Source organism: Morchella importuna, assembly GCF_003444635.1.
Source record: "Morchella importuna strain M04M26 chromosome Unknown Morimp01GS010, whole genome shotgun sequence".
Taxonomy (NCBI): Eukaryota; Fungi; Ascomycota; class Pezizomycetes; order Pezizales; family Morchellaceae; genus Morchella; species Morchella importuna.
Genome location: NW_025763407.1, coordinates 537,284 through 553,382, shown reverse-complemented (window position 1 = coordinate 553,382; position 16,099 = coordinate 537,284). Strand labels below are relative to the sequence as shown.

Below are 16,099 nucleotides of genomic sequence, written 5' to 3'. Positions count from 1 at the left end.
TTTTTATTTTTGCGGGTGTGTGTGTGTGTGTGGGTTTGTGGGTTTGGGGGGGTGAGGTGTGTGAGGTGAGTGTGTGGTTGTCGACGGGGGAGATTTTTGCGGTTTGCTCTATCGTTGAGGTGACAGGGGTTGGGTTCTTGGCGGTGGTGGGTACTAGCCACTGTGGGTAGGGGGGGTGGGGCGTTGTCACATGTTTGTGGTTGTGGTGGGCGCGCGTTGGTGCTGGTCGCGTGGGGTGTGGTGCATGGGTTGTCACTCGGCCCCGTTTCTGGCTGCTCTTTGGCTGTGGCGTGGGGGGTGGACAGGACAGGGCGGTTCGAGAGACATTCTAGAAACAGCGGTTTGATGCTGGAGAAACAGCCGTTATCTCTCCAGCGGCCAGCCAGCCATAGCCAGCCAGTAGGTACATAGTGAAAAAAACCACCGTGACCCGTGTCGCAGATCAGACACCCAACACTCATCCACTCATGGCCATCCATCCATCCATCCATACATCCATCCGTCTATCCTTCCTTCAGCTCTCAACTCAGCTTGACCCTTCTTCACCCTCTCCTCCAATAGCCCTCCTCTCGCCCTCTCCTCTCTCCATCAACACCCAGAAAAGGAACGTACAAGCTTCCACGCGTCGCACAGATCGCCTTTTCGCACGAACCCCCTCTATTCTTTTTTTTTCCGCCCCCAATTTCGGGGCACAGCGGGTACGTCATTCGCCATGTGAGATTGCGACGCCCGTAATTTCCAATAAGCTTTTTTTTGTTTTTGTTTTTGTTTTTGGAGTGTTAAATCTCCGGAGGGGAGGGGGTTAATCTATTTTAGCAGCTATGTACTAGCAGTGGGTGGTGGTGTAGTTGTCTGTGACCTGTGGTGCAAGTATGTCCCCCGGGACCTACTCTACTCTGCTCTGCCACTGTATAGAGTACAAGCTTGGGACGCTGGTAAGTACATGTAGTTATGGAGCAGACACAGCCCACGTGTACGGTTCCACGGGCGATTAGGTTTTTTTTTCTGGGCCACGTTACACCCCCTCTTGACTCCCCCCTCCCACCCTCTGGTGGGTAGCCGAAACGAAACGAAACGGAATAGATTATGTATGTAGTGCCTAATATACCACTACCACTACCACCCTCCCTTCTTCCTCTGTCTGGCTACAAACTATAGTTAGTACGCATCCGGCCTGGCCTACTCACTGGCCCATGGCGGAACACAGAGAAACGTAACGGGCGCCGATTAACTTTCCGACTCGTCCCCTGCCTGAAACATGGTACGTACGGTACCACAGACATGGGAAGAGAGCTGCTTCTTGCGGCCGGCTCATGGTTGATATAGCAGGATCGTGAGTGAGTGAGTGTACCGTACCGGCCGGGCCGGGCCGCGACAGAAAAATTTGGAAGCACGCAGAAAGAAAACAGAAAGATTGAAAAGCTATCGTCCCATCTCACAAGCTTCTAACCTGGCACGGTGGTACAGGGCTGGCAATGGGCGGGTTTCTGAAACTGTGGGACGGCCGTTTTCGTTCTCTGTGGGCGATGTGATGCAGGTACGGGTTAGGGCACTCAAGGTATATACATACATGCAGAGTCGGTACATGCAGAGTCGGTAGGTAGGTAGCGCAGGTACAAGTTGGGGTACTTGTATGTGCATACTTATGGGTGGGACGTACGGGACGTTGAGGTTGGAATAAGAGTAAATGCAGGTATGTAGTAGTACCAGTTAGGGTGCTTATGGTGTGGAGGGCAGAAATATGGCAGGGCACATCAGCTGACATGGCATGACGTGACTGACAGCAGGGTGAGAGGGAAGAGGGGGAAAGTGCAAGTGAAAGGGTCGAAAGTGCAAGTGCAGAAAGTGAGGTGTGACGTTGCTACCCGGGGTGCATATCTTTTTATGAGTAATTAAGGTGAGTCTTTAAGCGGCAGTTCATGTAGTATTGGCAGTGTTTGTCGGTGGTGGGAAATGATCGCCAGGAAACAAGTACACGCCCAGGAAACAGGTACTACTACTACAAGACACACAGGAAAGTTAACCATTACAAGATCCAACCAGTCCCAACGCCCTCGGCGACACAGATTTAGCACTACCTACATCTAACGTCTCCATACATACATGTACATGTATATTATACTTCACGACGCAAGGGACGCACCGAAACGTCCAGCCTTGGCCATCTATGCCTTGCAACAACAAGTACTTACATGTAGCTTTACTTTATAGTTACGGCCCACCGGCGATATTGATAAGGTTTCTACATATACACCCCGATCTGAGACTGTCGCATATTGGGTTGCTTTGGGTCTTGACCCTGTTTTGCTATGAGGGTATGTCATGCACTTTGCTGTCGGATCCTGATGTGAGGTATAGCGAGGTCGAGACTGTAGGACGTGACCGTTTACCTAATAACCAAAAATAAGTACACTAACTGTTTAGGGTCCTTAATCAGACATTAAAGCAGCTTCTCCAAAGTCCCTTGCCATGTTGGCCTCGACTGTAACCCATACCCACATGTGGTAGTCAGCGAGTGAGATCTCATGATCCACTAGCCGCCGTTACAGATCGTCACCACACTCGAAATAATAACCCTCCCGCAGTGATGGCTTCGACTACGTCCAACAACTACTGAAATTGGTAAATGAAAAAGAAAGCGATAGCCCACTCACCAGCACCTACGCCGCCCGAAAAAGACGGCCGAGTGATACCACATGATCTGAACCGCTTCATACGAAAAGCTTGTTCTGGGCCCTCGGTGTGCACCCAGAGCCCAAAACAAGCCAAAGCAAAAAAAAAGCCCTCTCCTCTTCTTGTGAAGAGGAGAGGGCTATGCGGGGATATGGGAGGGGGGGGGGCGGAAGAAGGGGGAGACCGAACGTAAAATAGCTCCCTCCCCTTCTTTTGAAGAGGAGAGGGCAAAACCAAACCAACGCAAAATAGCCCCCTCCCCCGAACGGGGGAGAGGGCGAAACATCCTAACGCAAAAAAGGCCCCCTCTCCTTCTTGCGAAGGAGAGGAGGCCAAAAATGTTTTTTTCTGTCCGTTCTGAACCCTCGGTGAGGAGGGCCAGAACGGGCAGAAAGAAGAAAAAGAGGAAACCCCTCCCCTCTCGAGCCCTACTATGGGCCGGAAGGCGAAAGGGGGGGGGGGGGGGAAGAATGAATATCCCCCTCCCCTGTCGGGCCCTACTATGGGCCCAAGGGGGGAGGGATCTCTACATCCTCCCCTTAGGCCCTATTACGGGCCCGGGGGAGGAAGGAAAAATAGTAACTCCCCCTCCTATGGGAGGGGGAGCGCAAACGAATAACTCTTCCCCCTCACAAGAGGAGGGAGAACACTGACTGACCCCCCTCATATGAGGAGGGACGAACGCTGACTGAACCCCCCTCATGAGAGAGGGGGGGTGGGGAGCGGGGGAATAACACCCCTCCTCTAATGAGGAGGGGAGGAAGAGCACAAACCCCCTCCTCTCTTGAGGAGGGGGGCGGGGAATAACTCCCTTCCCCTTTCAGGGACAGGGAGGTAGCAGAAAGGCTTGATGAGTTGTAGAGAGAGGTAGTAGAAAGAAATTATTTATAGAATTGTCAAGTGCCAGGATTTTGGCCGCCAAAGTGTTAGGGCTGGCCCTAGATGGTTGGTGTTCTTTCGCCGCTCCCACCAGCTTTCCTTGGCGCGCCCGATTGTACGGCCGCCGCTGATTACTAAATTGGGATAATGCGGCACTAAACTTGAAACTGCTGCCTGGTGTCATGACCTTGATACCGCGTGGTAGGGAAAGACAATAACGGTGCGGGGAAAAAAAAGTGATATCATAAATGGAATGTTTCGGAAAATTCCGATGAGTGTCTGGGGCGCTCCGGATTACTACATTTATGCAGGTGCAAGTGTTGTATCATGATAGGGCACATGTAGGTACTGGTACAGACCTGGCTTGCAGTTATAGGTACATGTGCTCTAGACGGGTTCCGGTACGGTACGGAGTCTACGGCACGGGGTTGGGGGCAGTGTTAGGGATCTAGATCTTCTCGATATAACTACATGTGCACGTACTTACTGCTGATCTGCTCCCCGCCTGCGTACGATATTATTGTTGTTGTTGTTATTATTGCTAGAGTGGTAGTATATCAGTTTGCATAAGTCAAGCACTTACATAGGCGGCATCACGCTCATAAAGTACACGTACACCTTAGGTGAACATATAAGGAGTTACAGATAATACATTTCCCGCTTAAAAGAGAGATATTTTCTATTTTCCTTGTTCCTATGGAATATTTTCTGGTCGTTTCGGTCATTTCCTTTGCCGTCATGAAAGATCACTCGGCTTTCTGAGCCCAGGCCATATGGGGATTTTTTTTTTTGGTTTAATTCATTAACCACATAGATAATTTTATATTGCAGTAGCGTGGATACAGCTGTTACTAAGGTTGCTATTATACCGATACGGGACCAAAGGGTGGTTGTCTAGAGAACTACATACTGTTAGTTGGACAAACCTCGATCTGCGATCCTTTGTATGTATGCAGAAGCCTTTTCCCTACCAAGCTCCTCTTCGTATGTTGCTAGAGAGTCTAGAGTCACAGGCTTGAACGCGTGATCACTTTCAGCAAAGCGCTTGAGAATCGTGTAACGCTGGGACTGAGGGGTGGGGGCGATGATAAATTGGATTGGTTGTAATTGAGAGGGCCTGCTGCTGCGGGCAACACAAAATTCACCGGGGAAGGAATGATTGATATCATCGCTAGAAATTTCAGAATTATAGAGAGGGAATGATGTAAATATATGGTTTTTGTGGCGGTCGTGGACTTGATGTATTGTTGTAAATGGGACCTGGGGACAGACCAAATGTGAATCATAGAAAATCACTCGGATCTCGGTATATAGGTGGGATTCTCCGCGGATTGACTGATTAATTGAGAGTTCATTTATGATGCTCCGCAGATCCTTCGGGTACGGGTGGGGAGGAGGGGGGAAGTGACTGTTGACTCCAACATGATTCGTAGCCCTGCGATATACGTGTCTTGTAGTTGAGTAGGTGGCCACAACCAAGTGGCGATACAATGTTGCGACAAACTACATGTAGGTACATGTAGCTAGTATAAGGGAGGTAATGTTTAATTCGCAAACCTCTCAGATACAAATGATCTGGTAACTCCTACAGCAAAGGTTTTATTTATCTTTAGCTGGTCGATAATATACATCGATACTTGGGAACCTTGAGAAATGAATAATATTCGAACTCGTTTAGAGACTACCCTTTGCTTCATATTTATATCTTTTGTTCTATGTTCCAACAAGTACATCTAAAAAGTACAAACCCCATATATACACCAGCATACCCATACACGCCACCATCCCCCAAAGCGGAGTTCTAAAATAAGAAAAACCTGCAGATACATCATCATAAAAATACACCGCTCAACTAGAATCGATCATCTTCCTTGCCAGAAATCTTATTGCACAACCGCACAGTGCCCCAATCCTCTAGCTGCACAGCCCGTGTGTACAGCGTCTTCAGATGTTCCTCCTTCCACTCAAACCGCTCTAGGTTCTCTTCGAGTCTTTCGACCGCCTCGCCTAGGTATTCACAGGCGGCCAGGATATCAATCATTATGCATTCAACGTGGAAGTCGTGCTTGCGTTGTTCCTCCGGGAATACGCTTTGGTAGGATATTGTTCGTTTGTATCGCTCCCGGTCGGCCATGACCCGACGAGCAAATGCTAAATCACGGTCTTTGTAGGCCGCCTGTAAAGTAGTGGAGAAGGTGTAGATATTACGGGGAGGGAGAGAATATCGAGGAGGAGATGGTGGTGGGGGTGGTGGTGGGTTTCCGTACTTGTATGTGGATTGGTAACCGTTCCGTGGAGGTTGGGGTGGTGGGCGTGGGGGTTGTGGCTCTTCGTCCTCTTCGTCTTCTTCAGCAGTTTCGTCGCTGATAGTTTCTTCATTCTCTACCGGAGCCTTTCCAGAATGCGCCGACGATTCCTCTTCTGCCATGCCGGACTCGTTGGAAAAGTAGCGTGAATAACACTTCTTTACCTCCCTGAAGCCAGGGCGACTGCCAATGTTTTGGCAAGCTTCAAGGTAGGCATTGAGCAGCTGAGAGCTGACAAACTCAGGTCTGTTCTCTCTAATCCAACTGAACACCTGCCGAACCTCTGACATGACTTCCTTATGGGTTAAAAGTACACTCTTTTCTAAGAACGGTACCTTTTCTTCGTACTGTCCTTCCTGCCTTTTCTCCAATCTTCCAGACCCTGTCACAATAAATGTAGCTTCCTCCTCCTTTTTCTCAGTGTCCTTTTCGGCAGTGGCTCTTCCCCCAACAAGAATACCCTTCACACCACGGTTTTTGCTCTCACCCGGCGCTTTGTACATTGCGTATGCACGAAGTAGATTTTGGAATGAGATTTCGTCTGGAACCAGATCTTCACCCGTACGTGCAGATCTCATCATATGTCGGACAAGAAGCCTCGCTCTAGTGAGTTCTCCTGTCCGCCCGCACGCCTGCAGTAATGTGTTCAGGTAAAGCCGGTTTACCTTTAGCCCTCGGGCCTGCATCTCTGTCGCAAACCTCCAAGCTTGAGTGAAATAGTCCTTCCTCAATGCACATGCATGTATCAGTGCATGGTACGTCTCATGCGTTGGTTCTAGCCCTCTTCGGGTTGTCATATCAGTATATAAATCCAACGCGCGCTCGACTTCACCGTTGATAGCGCAGGCGTGTATCATGAGGGTATAGGTCTCTGCATCCGGCGCGGTGGAGGCTGATTTGAGCTTTATAAGATTAAAGATTTGCCAGGCTGTTTCGAGCTGGTTTCGGTTTATACAAGTTTGGATTAAGGTGGTATAGACAACGAGATTAGGTATAATTCCGAGAGCATGCATTTCTTGAATTGCGTTGGTTGCTGCTTGAACATCAGATTGTTGGGAGTGGGCTTTTAGAAGATGGCCATACGAGTACACGGTTGGGGTGAGGCCTCCTATTCCGAAATGTCAGCAACTATTTGGGTGGTACGTGTCGACATAAGGGTTCTTACGCTTTTTCATATCTTCAAATAGTGTCTTAACCTCTGTTGGATTCCCTACCGCTGCATGCGCCAACATCATGAGATCAAAAGTCAAGGTATTAGGCTGCACATCAGAGCTCTCCATCATTCCCAATAACTTTGATGACAGTGCCGCCCTCTGGTCAACATTAACCAACGAAACCATTTTATTCACTTCCGAGGTATTCATATTTTCCAGGCCCCCATTTAACTCAATCTCTGCCAGCATTGTGTCCCAATTCAGCTCCTGTCTCCCTTGCATCACCATCAACCTTGTTGTAACATCAATTCGTGCTAGTGCGGGTGCTGGAAGGTGGTCCAACGGCGTTTCAGGCTCCGGAAGGAAGTTTGCTGCAACCTGGGGAGGTGCCATAAGGGCTCGGTAGGCACGGTCCGTAAGATCATCGGTAACCTTAACATCTGGTAACTCCTACACACGAATAGTCAGTACCTCAATTGCAGAACGGAGGCGCCCGACAAGAGAGCTAGCAACGAACCTGCTGAGCATCGTACTGCTTAACCCGATCCGCGTAGGTCTTTTCAATGTGCTGAACGTGTGCCTCAAGCCTCTTGATAGCGCCCAAAAAGGTGTTCGACTTGGTCCCTCGCCCCTTCTTCACCGGCCTCCCAGAGGAGTGCTTCGATGCAGAGTGTGCTGTCCGAAACTGGCAAGATATGCATACAAAGTTACTGCTTGGGAGTTCTTTATGTACTGTATGAGGCCGGGGGTGCGCTACCGTAAGAAGAGAGCGACGGGTGGCATTGAAGCCATTTCTGAACATTGGGAGATTGTTATCAGAAAAGGCTCGGTATCTTGCTCGGCGCACGAGAGGCGTATTTTTGGTGAAATTGTGGGGTTGGGATCCAGTATATGTCGTGTGGTGTTGTTGCCATTCGGCTCTTTTTTTTTCATCCCACTTTTTGCGGCTCTGAAACGGCAATGGCACGTGATATGTAGATGACTTAGGGTTAGGGCTCAATAATTGAAAATGGAGGTCTCGAATTTTATTAGACCAGTCTGCCCATCAGCGGGCGCGGCGTCACCCAAAATTTGGTGGGTAGTAACTGTTGCATCCTCAGGATAGCGGGTAAGGTAGCGGGAACAGTCGCTCAGGGACAGACTGGTCTACCGAACCAATAGAATCCAGTCGACATCCAGAGTCCTCGAGTGATTATCTATGACTACATGCACTCCTAATGGTTGGGCTGCGCTGATTCATTATAGAAAAGTGAAGGTTGAGTATTTATTCATATGTACCAAACTTTCAAACCCATACAAATTCCCCAGGCCCTATCCTTCTCTCACATGCTAGTACATGTTAAAGACCTCTAGCTATGCGTAAACATTTTGCGTAATTACATGACCTAATTCCCCCGGGTCCCATTATCAACGTCGTATGATGCCATCCTTCATCCAGATATATGGGCTTACTAGTGTAGCCCTTCCTCTCTTCTCACGCAAACTAGACAATAAGGAAAGAAATGTTGGCAAAGTATGTGAATGAAGATAAAACGATGCTCCGCGAGTGGTATATAACGCACACGAAACGTAAAAAAGCAAGATGCACGATAGCAACGATTATATATTACATGTAGTACCTTTTCGATGGTGTTAGCTTCCGGGATTTCGAGGTTTAGAAGAGTCAACAAGCACTTACCGTGGCTCGTCATCCAACACATGATAAGCATGACCTCGGACACCCTCGCCCTTAAACATGGCTGGGAATCTGAACTGTGGCTGAATATCCGACTCAGGGACAATCGTGTCACCACCCTCGGACATGCCAACAATAAATTTACCCAACTAAAGAGATTGTTGTTAGCTCTGTAATATTGGTAAAATAAGCTTGAGGACAGAGGCATACCTGGATCTCGGTATCTGTGATAGTACTTCGAGATACCCTTGCATACCCAATCCTTCTTAGACCTCTATAAAGGATATATTCACACCATCGATCCCAGTCACTAGGATCAATATCTCTCATCCTGCTCTGCTCGCTAACGTAGGTATTATAGTTCCCCTGTTTAGGCTCCGTCACGAGGTAACTCAACAGAATGAGTGGTCTCGGACTATCTCCCATTAACTTTGCGATGCCCTCAGACTGAAGTCTTCTGTCTTCAACATCTTCCTCCTGTCCGCTGTGGAAAACTAGGACATCGACCATTTCGCCGTACATATCCAGTGTTGCCAAAATGGCGGGTGCAAGCTCTCCCACCGGCGAAGGAAGAAGGTGGTGTGTTGAGTTGACGATAGGAAACTTAGATAACAATGCAGCACCCCATGTGTGCTTATTCGGTCCAGGCCCAAAATCCGCGTACATTCCCAGATCCTCAGCGAGGAACTGAGTCATGTCGCGGTTACCCATGATGATACGTTGAAGATCCGACTCGAGCAGTCCAATAACATCAACTTCCAACTCCTTGATAACATCCCTCATACGTCTCTCACTACTCCACATATCATTATCCAATGCAAAGTGCACGGTCCAGATTCCGGCAGTGACAACCTTTGCATCTTTGTTGTACGGTTCGTAGTTGAACGATGGGAAACGAATGTAGGCAACAGATGCAGAAAACAACTCCAGCACAATTAAAGAGTAGACTGAGTAGGTTTTGAAACGGCTCCTCACAGGAGATTCATGCACCTTTGATTTGGAAACCTTTGAGCGGTAGCTCGTGGTTGCAAATACGCCGGCACCGATCATAAGCATCATTCCAGCCATGACCAAGTCTGTCCTCTCACGGAGCAACGGGCCGCCGGGAACGAATGCATAAGCGACGACCCAAACGTGCGCCAGGACAATAATATTGTAGCACATAAACGCAGAACCGAAAGTCTTTCCAGGGCTGTGTCTGGCCGCTGATTGAATAAATGTGGGAATGAGCGCCATAAGATATGTGGCCAGAACAAGGGCTCCATAGTATCCAAACCACCCAGGATTTCCATAGAAAATTGCTGCGGAAGTGCATGCAACACCATAAAGAGTCCAGGTCTGCGTCAGATCGCTTCTGTACAACCCAATCAGGAATCCCACGCCCATGGCCAGAATAGTCCACGCCCCATGCGGGACCGCAAGAGGTCCTTTAACTGGATATCCATCCCAAACCCATAGGATCATGGTACTAGAATCAGAGAGTAGTGAATGAAGACCAAAAAGCAAGCCTCCCAGCCCAATGATTGCAAAAATCGAAGATTCGTTCTTCGCTCCTGGTGCTGGTAATGGAAGTTCTCCATACGTAGAGGAAGTCCTTCGCGTCGAGCGAAGGATTGCCAAGATGGCTAGAATAAGACCAGTTTTGTTCCATCCACCATTCTCTGCGTTCATAATGGGCCAGATAGGGTTGTTGCTATGGTTAGCAAATTTTGCGATGCTGGACGCGATCAACCCGAGAGAAAAGGCAGTGATTTTTGCCTCGAGCCTGGCAGGGTTTGACCTTTCAGCGTAAAAACTGCCGGTCCAGGCAAGGCAAGTGAAGACAACACCTGCGGCAACAGCAAACAGACGTACCTCAGGCATCGTAACTGCAAAAGCAAGAAGTCCTGAGAGCGAAAGCAAATATGCAGCACGGGGATTGTTCACTGCTGCTTGACGGATGGGACGAAAGCCAAGTAAAAGTGGAGAAGCCGTAGTCAATACCAGGACTTCGTAACCGGAAATTCCCATGTGCCATAGCGGAAAGACTGTATGAGTATGTTAGGATATTTTTGTGTTCTCTTGAATAGAATTGCCATTCACTTACACCATATGGTTACACCGAGCGAGGTTAGGATTGACCAAAACATGAACTATCACCCGCATATGTCAGTTTTATTTTTTTTTCTTTTTCCTAGAACCAGCAACCAATAAGAATGACTTACGCCACTATAAATATCTGCGGCAATATCAATCATATGATCCCATGAAAAATTCTCTCCTAACAACTGCTGCGGAATTCGCATCCTATCGTCCCTTCATGTCGTGAGATTATAGTTGATGTAACACATGGACAGGGATCATACTTCGCCTTTTCCAACAGGGTATCTGACAGCATAGCGCCGTTTCTATAACAAAAACGAGATTTAGAACCAGTTGCGTTTTTTTGGATATCATTGGATCGCAATAAATCTATAAATTATCTACACTGGGAGCCAGCCAACGTACCCTTTGCCATTCCTCCTTGTATCAACAACCTGTAATTCAAGTCCTGTAAAGTCTAGGGCCGTGACTGCATCAAACCCAACATCGAACAGGATCAAGGACCACTCAAAGAAAGCGTATTTAGTATAAGCTGCACTTCAATCAGTTCCAATGTCCATCTCAGATACCGTCATGTATATATTTTTATAATAAAAGCTTACCTCCAGCTACTTTATGGACTTTATGTTGAATAAAGAAATAGATCAATGGAACGAGTGTTCCAAAGAAAAGCCCTGCTAGCATTTTCCTGTACTTGATAGCTTGTTGGTTCATGGGGGACAGCATAAGGCATCCGATTGTCCATGGAAGGGTGAACACAAGATACGAGATCATGAAAATGTCATGCCAATCATGGTCGTCCGTAGAGGTGATATAGACCCAACCACCACACAAGAATGTACGCATTAGACCAACGCAACCGACAAACTTCGGTGCAAAGCGGCCAGGTCGCGCGGTAAGAATGTACCACAGAAATACTAGAGCAAAGCGAGGACCAGAAGTGACTGCAATAAATAATTGGAAGATAGAGCGCTCAGGATAACGGTCGCCAATTGTGGCAGATACCGAAGGGAACCATTCATCTGGATAACCCTGCAATCACGTGGGTTAGTTAGTTGGCTTGCTATACTTGCAGTCCTCTGGAAGTAATATATCATTGCTTTAACTCACATAGTGCTCGTTTTGGACGATTTTGTGGAAATGCAGCCACCTACGCAATTCTCAGCCTCCCGTGTGTTGTAATCATTATTATCTTTGACATGTCGACAGCCCACTTACATTCCTACGATCAACGCGCTAAAGAAAGCACCTGGAATAATCTATCAGCATTTGACCTTATTATATGAAGATAGAAATGGCGACGAACAGTACGCGACAGTAGTATGAGCCCATGATACCCATTTCCCTGACAGCTATAGAATCCGTGTGGTCAGTATCCCCGAGCGCACAGCAAAGCACATACGCAATCGCAGTGCACAGGCGCACTTACAGAAGCAATAACCACCCCGTCTTTGTCTTTGGGCATTGTTAAACTCCTGTCGAGTGGTGGGTAACAATCAAAATAGTAAAGAAAGAGCTCCTCAGTCGGGCGACGTGCACGATCAGCAACGAGAGTAAGAGCACAAGAAGAAGAAACAGAGTTTAAGAGCCCCCTGGGGACAAGTGCATTCTACCGTCACCGACCGCGGCCATCCGTTGGAACTTGGCCTCTACGGAACGGAAAGGAATTCCCGAGTTAATCTTGGCTTATAAATATGGGTTAGGGTTGATTGATATAGTAATCGGATTTAATTGCAAGACCAAGAGTAAAAAACCTCGTGAGCACCGAGGTTTCAAAATGCCAATCAGTTGTTCCCTTCTGCCTTGTGGGTCTGGTGTGGCTATTTGAAGGAAGTGGTGTCAGTTCTGTGGCTGGTGAGCTCGTGCAAAGGGCATACCCCTGCCGAACTTCTTTTCGCCTGCTTCGAGTAACCATCATCCGTCTCGTTCCCTTTCCACCAACCACCTCTTTCTCTTTCTCTTCCCTCCATCAACAACCCACCTACTTACAATCAAACCCATCCCTCCAGCCACAACTACAGCCCCCACAGTTGTTACTATCACCAGTGTTAGGTATCAATAGCCCAACTGCAGCTCTTAGTTTTCTCTCATTCATAGAAAGAATCGTTCGCTTCTTCCCCTCCCCCTCCCCCGCCGCACCTGCCCAATCCCCAAATTTCACTGTTCCATGCAAATAATTGCTCGTTATGTCTGAAAACCAGTCGTCTCCACCTGCTCCAGACCCTCCTGCCATTTCTCCAAACTATCTCCAAGACACTTACACGGTCGACGAGAGTATTGAAAAGAGAGAAATGCTGTCTCCAGTTTCCCCCCGACCGGTTCATGTAGCTGAACCAGATGACAACCTAGTGTTGAGGAACCAGATGGATCCTGTTTTTAATTCCACTGATACCCACACGAACCCACACCAGCCCATTCCGGATTTCAATAGTCTCGGGTTTGGCGGGAGCCATCCTCACACCTTAGGTTCCTCCACCTCTTGGATTGAGCAGCAGCAATCACACTCACAACAGCAGCAAAACATGCCGATGTCATCCACCTCTGCCACAAATAATACAAATGGTAGTATCCCATCTTCATTACCTTCGTCATCATCATCTTTAGCCGCGGATCCCATCGTCAGGAACGCACTCCCATCTGCCATCAACTTTGGGAACGGTAATGTACCTGATGCTATTAATGGAACGAATGGAGTCATGATGAACAAGGATTCCTCTTCTCTTGCTGCTGCCGACTCTACATCGGTCACTCCTCCAAGAGCCCATGTTTATTCTCTACCAAACAGTCTGACAAACAATGTCGACCTCCAAGCTCTTTTGACAAAGCTCTCCCCGAGCATGACACAACAAACAGTATCTCCGCAGAGTTCACAAGTTACATCTGCTACCGTCCCTGCTGCTGCTACTGTAACTGCTCCTGCTGCTGCTCCTCCTGCTCCCGCTCCTGCCCATGTCTCGTCTCCTTCCCAGGCTCGAGTCCCATCTCTTCCAAAGCCTCCTACGCAGGCTCAAGTGCCAAACCAACCCCAGCCCAAAATCATCAGACCACGCATCCATTGCCGCAACCACCGGCTACGTCTGCTGTGAATGGTACTTCAGGACATTCTAGTCATCCTGCAGGATATCCTGCATCACTTCCCCCCCCGCCTAATTTCAACCAGCACCGGCAACAAGTTCCGGACTCTCCAACCGGTACTGAAGAAAATGAGGAAGATAATCGTCCATTTACCGCTGAAGAAGAGGAAGCGTACGATAGATTTCTGTCCGATGAGCGTGATTACGTGACTCAAGGCCAGTGGGACAGGTTTCCTGCGGGTTCACGACTTTTTATTGGTGCGCACCCTGAATTTATGCACATGCTGCTGCACCCTGCCACTTCTATAAACTCAACTTCCCATATACTTACTTTGACTTCATAGGTAACTTGCCAACTGAAAAGGTCACCAAACGTGATTTGTTTCGTACATTCCACAAGCATGGACGCTTAGCCCAGGTTTCAATTAAGCAAGCATATGGGTTTGTTCAATTCTTGGACACCGCATCATGCGCGTCTGCCCTCCGCTTTGAACAAGGAGCATCAGTGAGAGGACGTAAAATGCGTACGCTGCCCCATGTTTTCCAATCTCACCCCCGTGAGATAAGAAACAAAACATAACGCTGATTCTTGTCGTGACTGCAGACCTTGAAGTTTCCAAGCCCCAAAGAAACACTAGACCACCTCCGTCAGATTCGAACCCTTCACGTGGGGCCAATCGTCGTTCCCGTTCTCCTGATTATGGTCGATCCATGTCTCCTCGCGGCCGTGGTGGTTCTACCTTCCGTGGTGGCAGAAACAGTGGTGATTTCACGGACCGTGGATTCACCCGTGGTGGTAGGGACGCCCGTGACCATGAATATCCTGCGCGGAGATCGTCACCCCCACCAAGATATAGGGCCCGCGATGATTACCGCCCACACCATCGCGACCGTACCCGCTCGCCACCGGGTAGATATCGCCAACGCACCCGCTCTCCCCCGGTTGTTGAAGAATTGCCACGAAGAGATCCCAAAGAGGTGCCGGAGGTTCAAGCTCTAGTTATGGATGAGGTTGATAGGTTAGTGAATAATCCATTCAGACGCGTTGAGTTTACTAATCATTTCTAAAGGAATTTTATTTGGTGGATCGAAAAGTCTTTCAGAGATCGCGGTCTCAGCTTTGATTCCGTATTCTTGAATCCACGCATACCCCTCGAGCCATTGGTAAAGCAACAAATTCTTGAGGGGGTGCAGGCTATAGTCTTCCTGAGCCGCCAGATGCAGGGAAGCAGCAAAATCTCGATACAAGTGTTTGATCGCCGCGGGGACGGAGAAGCTACTTATGATCGTGAGCATCCCTCACTCCTTTTTTGATATATGGACGGGTATCTAATATATTTTACAGAGTACGATGATCTCGACCCAAGCATTGCTGCTGAGATAGTATATCGAGCGAAGTTAGCTCATGCACCCCAACCCCCTATGCAAGTGCCGACTTATGGTGGATATGGCATCCCGCAACAGCAGCAGCAGCAGCAACCCCAACAGCCCCAGCAGCAACCCATGTTGCAGCAAGCTGCTATTCCTAACCTTGCAAACGTTCTTGGAGCTCTTGACCCTGCAACGCTGAAAACCTTGCTCGCAAATCTTCAGCAGCAGCAGCAACCGCAGCAGCCGCAGCAGATGCAGCCGCAGATACATCAACAGCACCAGCAGCACCATCAGCAGCAGCCCCACATGCTCCAAGCACAACAGCCTCAACTCGGGCAAGACCTTGCAGCGCTCTTGTCTCTGCCCCTGCAGCAGCAGCAGCAGCAGCAGCAGCCACAACAGAACCATAGCCTTAACAATAACAGCAATCCTTACGGTGTCCAACCAAATCCAGGCTACGGACCGAATGCCGGGCTGGCAGCTCTATTAGGTCAGGTCCAGCAAGGTAATGTGCAGGTCCCTCAACAGGGACAATCCCCCGCTCAAATGCAGGCCATTATGGATGAACTCGTTAGGTGGCAGCCAAACAAGCCTCAGAATTAAAATATTTCTGTACTTGTTAGTGGATCAAAAATCAAAAGCAACATTCGGTTTTCTAGTGTGAAAAACTTGCAGTTAAGGGGCGGGGGAACCAAAATAACGGAGTTTTTTTTCTTCTGATATTATTTCCTTTTTTTTATTTTTTTTACGAGATCAACGAGTCTATCTGCATTAACATCATTTTTACTTACTCTTCTCTCTCACTCTCTCTTTTTTTTCTCCCCCTTATTATTTGGGATCATTCTGTCTGTTTAATTATTTTTTACCCCACGCATCTACAGTTCG

The 16,099-nt window shown here is 48.4% G+C and overlaps 3 protein-coding genes across 3 annotated transcripts; 1 reads left to right on the top strand and 2 right to left on the bottom strand.

The window, feature by feature from the left end:
• Window positions 1–5,404: 5,404 nt before the first annotated feature.
• LAJ45_04252 (uncharacterized protein) lies at window positions 5,405–7,814 on the bottom strand (the record flags this gene model as incomplete). The annotated part of the gene is made up of 4 exons (XM_046113832.1): window positions 5,405–6,966; window positions 7,024–7,462; window positions 7,530–7,697; window positions 7,770–7,814. The coding sequence occupies 4 exons, from the start codon at window positions 7,812–7,814 to the stop codon at window positions 5,405–5,407; spliced, it is 2,214 nt and encodes a 737-aa protein (XP_045972934.1).
• Window positions 7,815–8,618: 804 nt separating this feature from the next.
• LAJ45_04251 (uncharacterized protein) lies at window positions 8,619–12,234 on the bottom strand (the record flags this gene model as incomplete). Its single annotated transcript, XM_046113831.1, has 12 exons — window positions 8,619–8,631; window positions 8,691–8,836; window positions 8,898–10,714; window positions 10,774–10,819; window positions 10,892–10,982; window positions 11,033–11,074; window positions 11,175–11,301; window positions 11,372–11,801; window positions 11,880–11,919; window positions 11,988–12,018; window positions 12,076–12,121; window positions 12,199–12,234. 12 exons carry the CDS (start codon window positions 12,232–12,234, stop codon window positions 8,619–8,621), a joined length of 2,865 nt encoding a protein of 954 aa, XP_045972933.1.
• A 721-nt stretch (window positions 12,235–12,955) lies between these two features.
• LAJ45_04250 (uncharacterized protein) lies at window positions 12,956–15,817 on the top strand (the record flags this gene model as incomplete). Its single annotated transcript, XM_046113830.1, has 6 exons — window positions 12,956–13,780; window positions 13,930–14,101; window positions 14,188–14,367; window positions 14,448–14,862; window positions 14,914–15,131; window positions 15,189–15,817. The coding sequence occupies 6 exons, from the start codon at window positions 12,956–12,958 to the stop codon at window positions 15,815–15,817; spliced, it is 2,439 nt and encodes an 812-aa protein (XP_045972932.1).
• Between the last annotated feature and the right edge of the window lie 282 nt (window positions 15,818–16,099).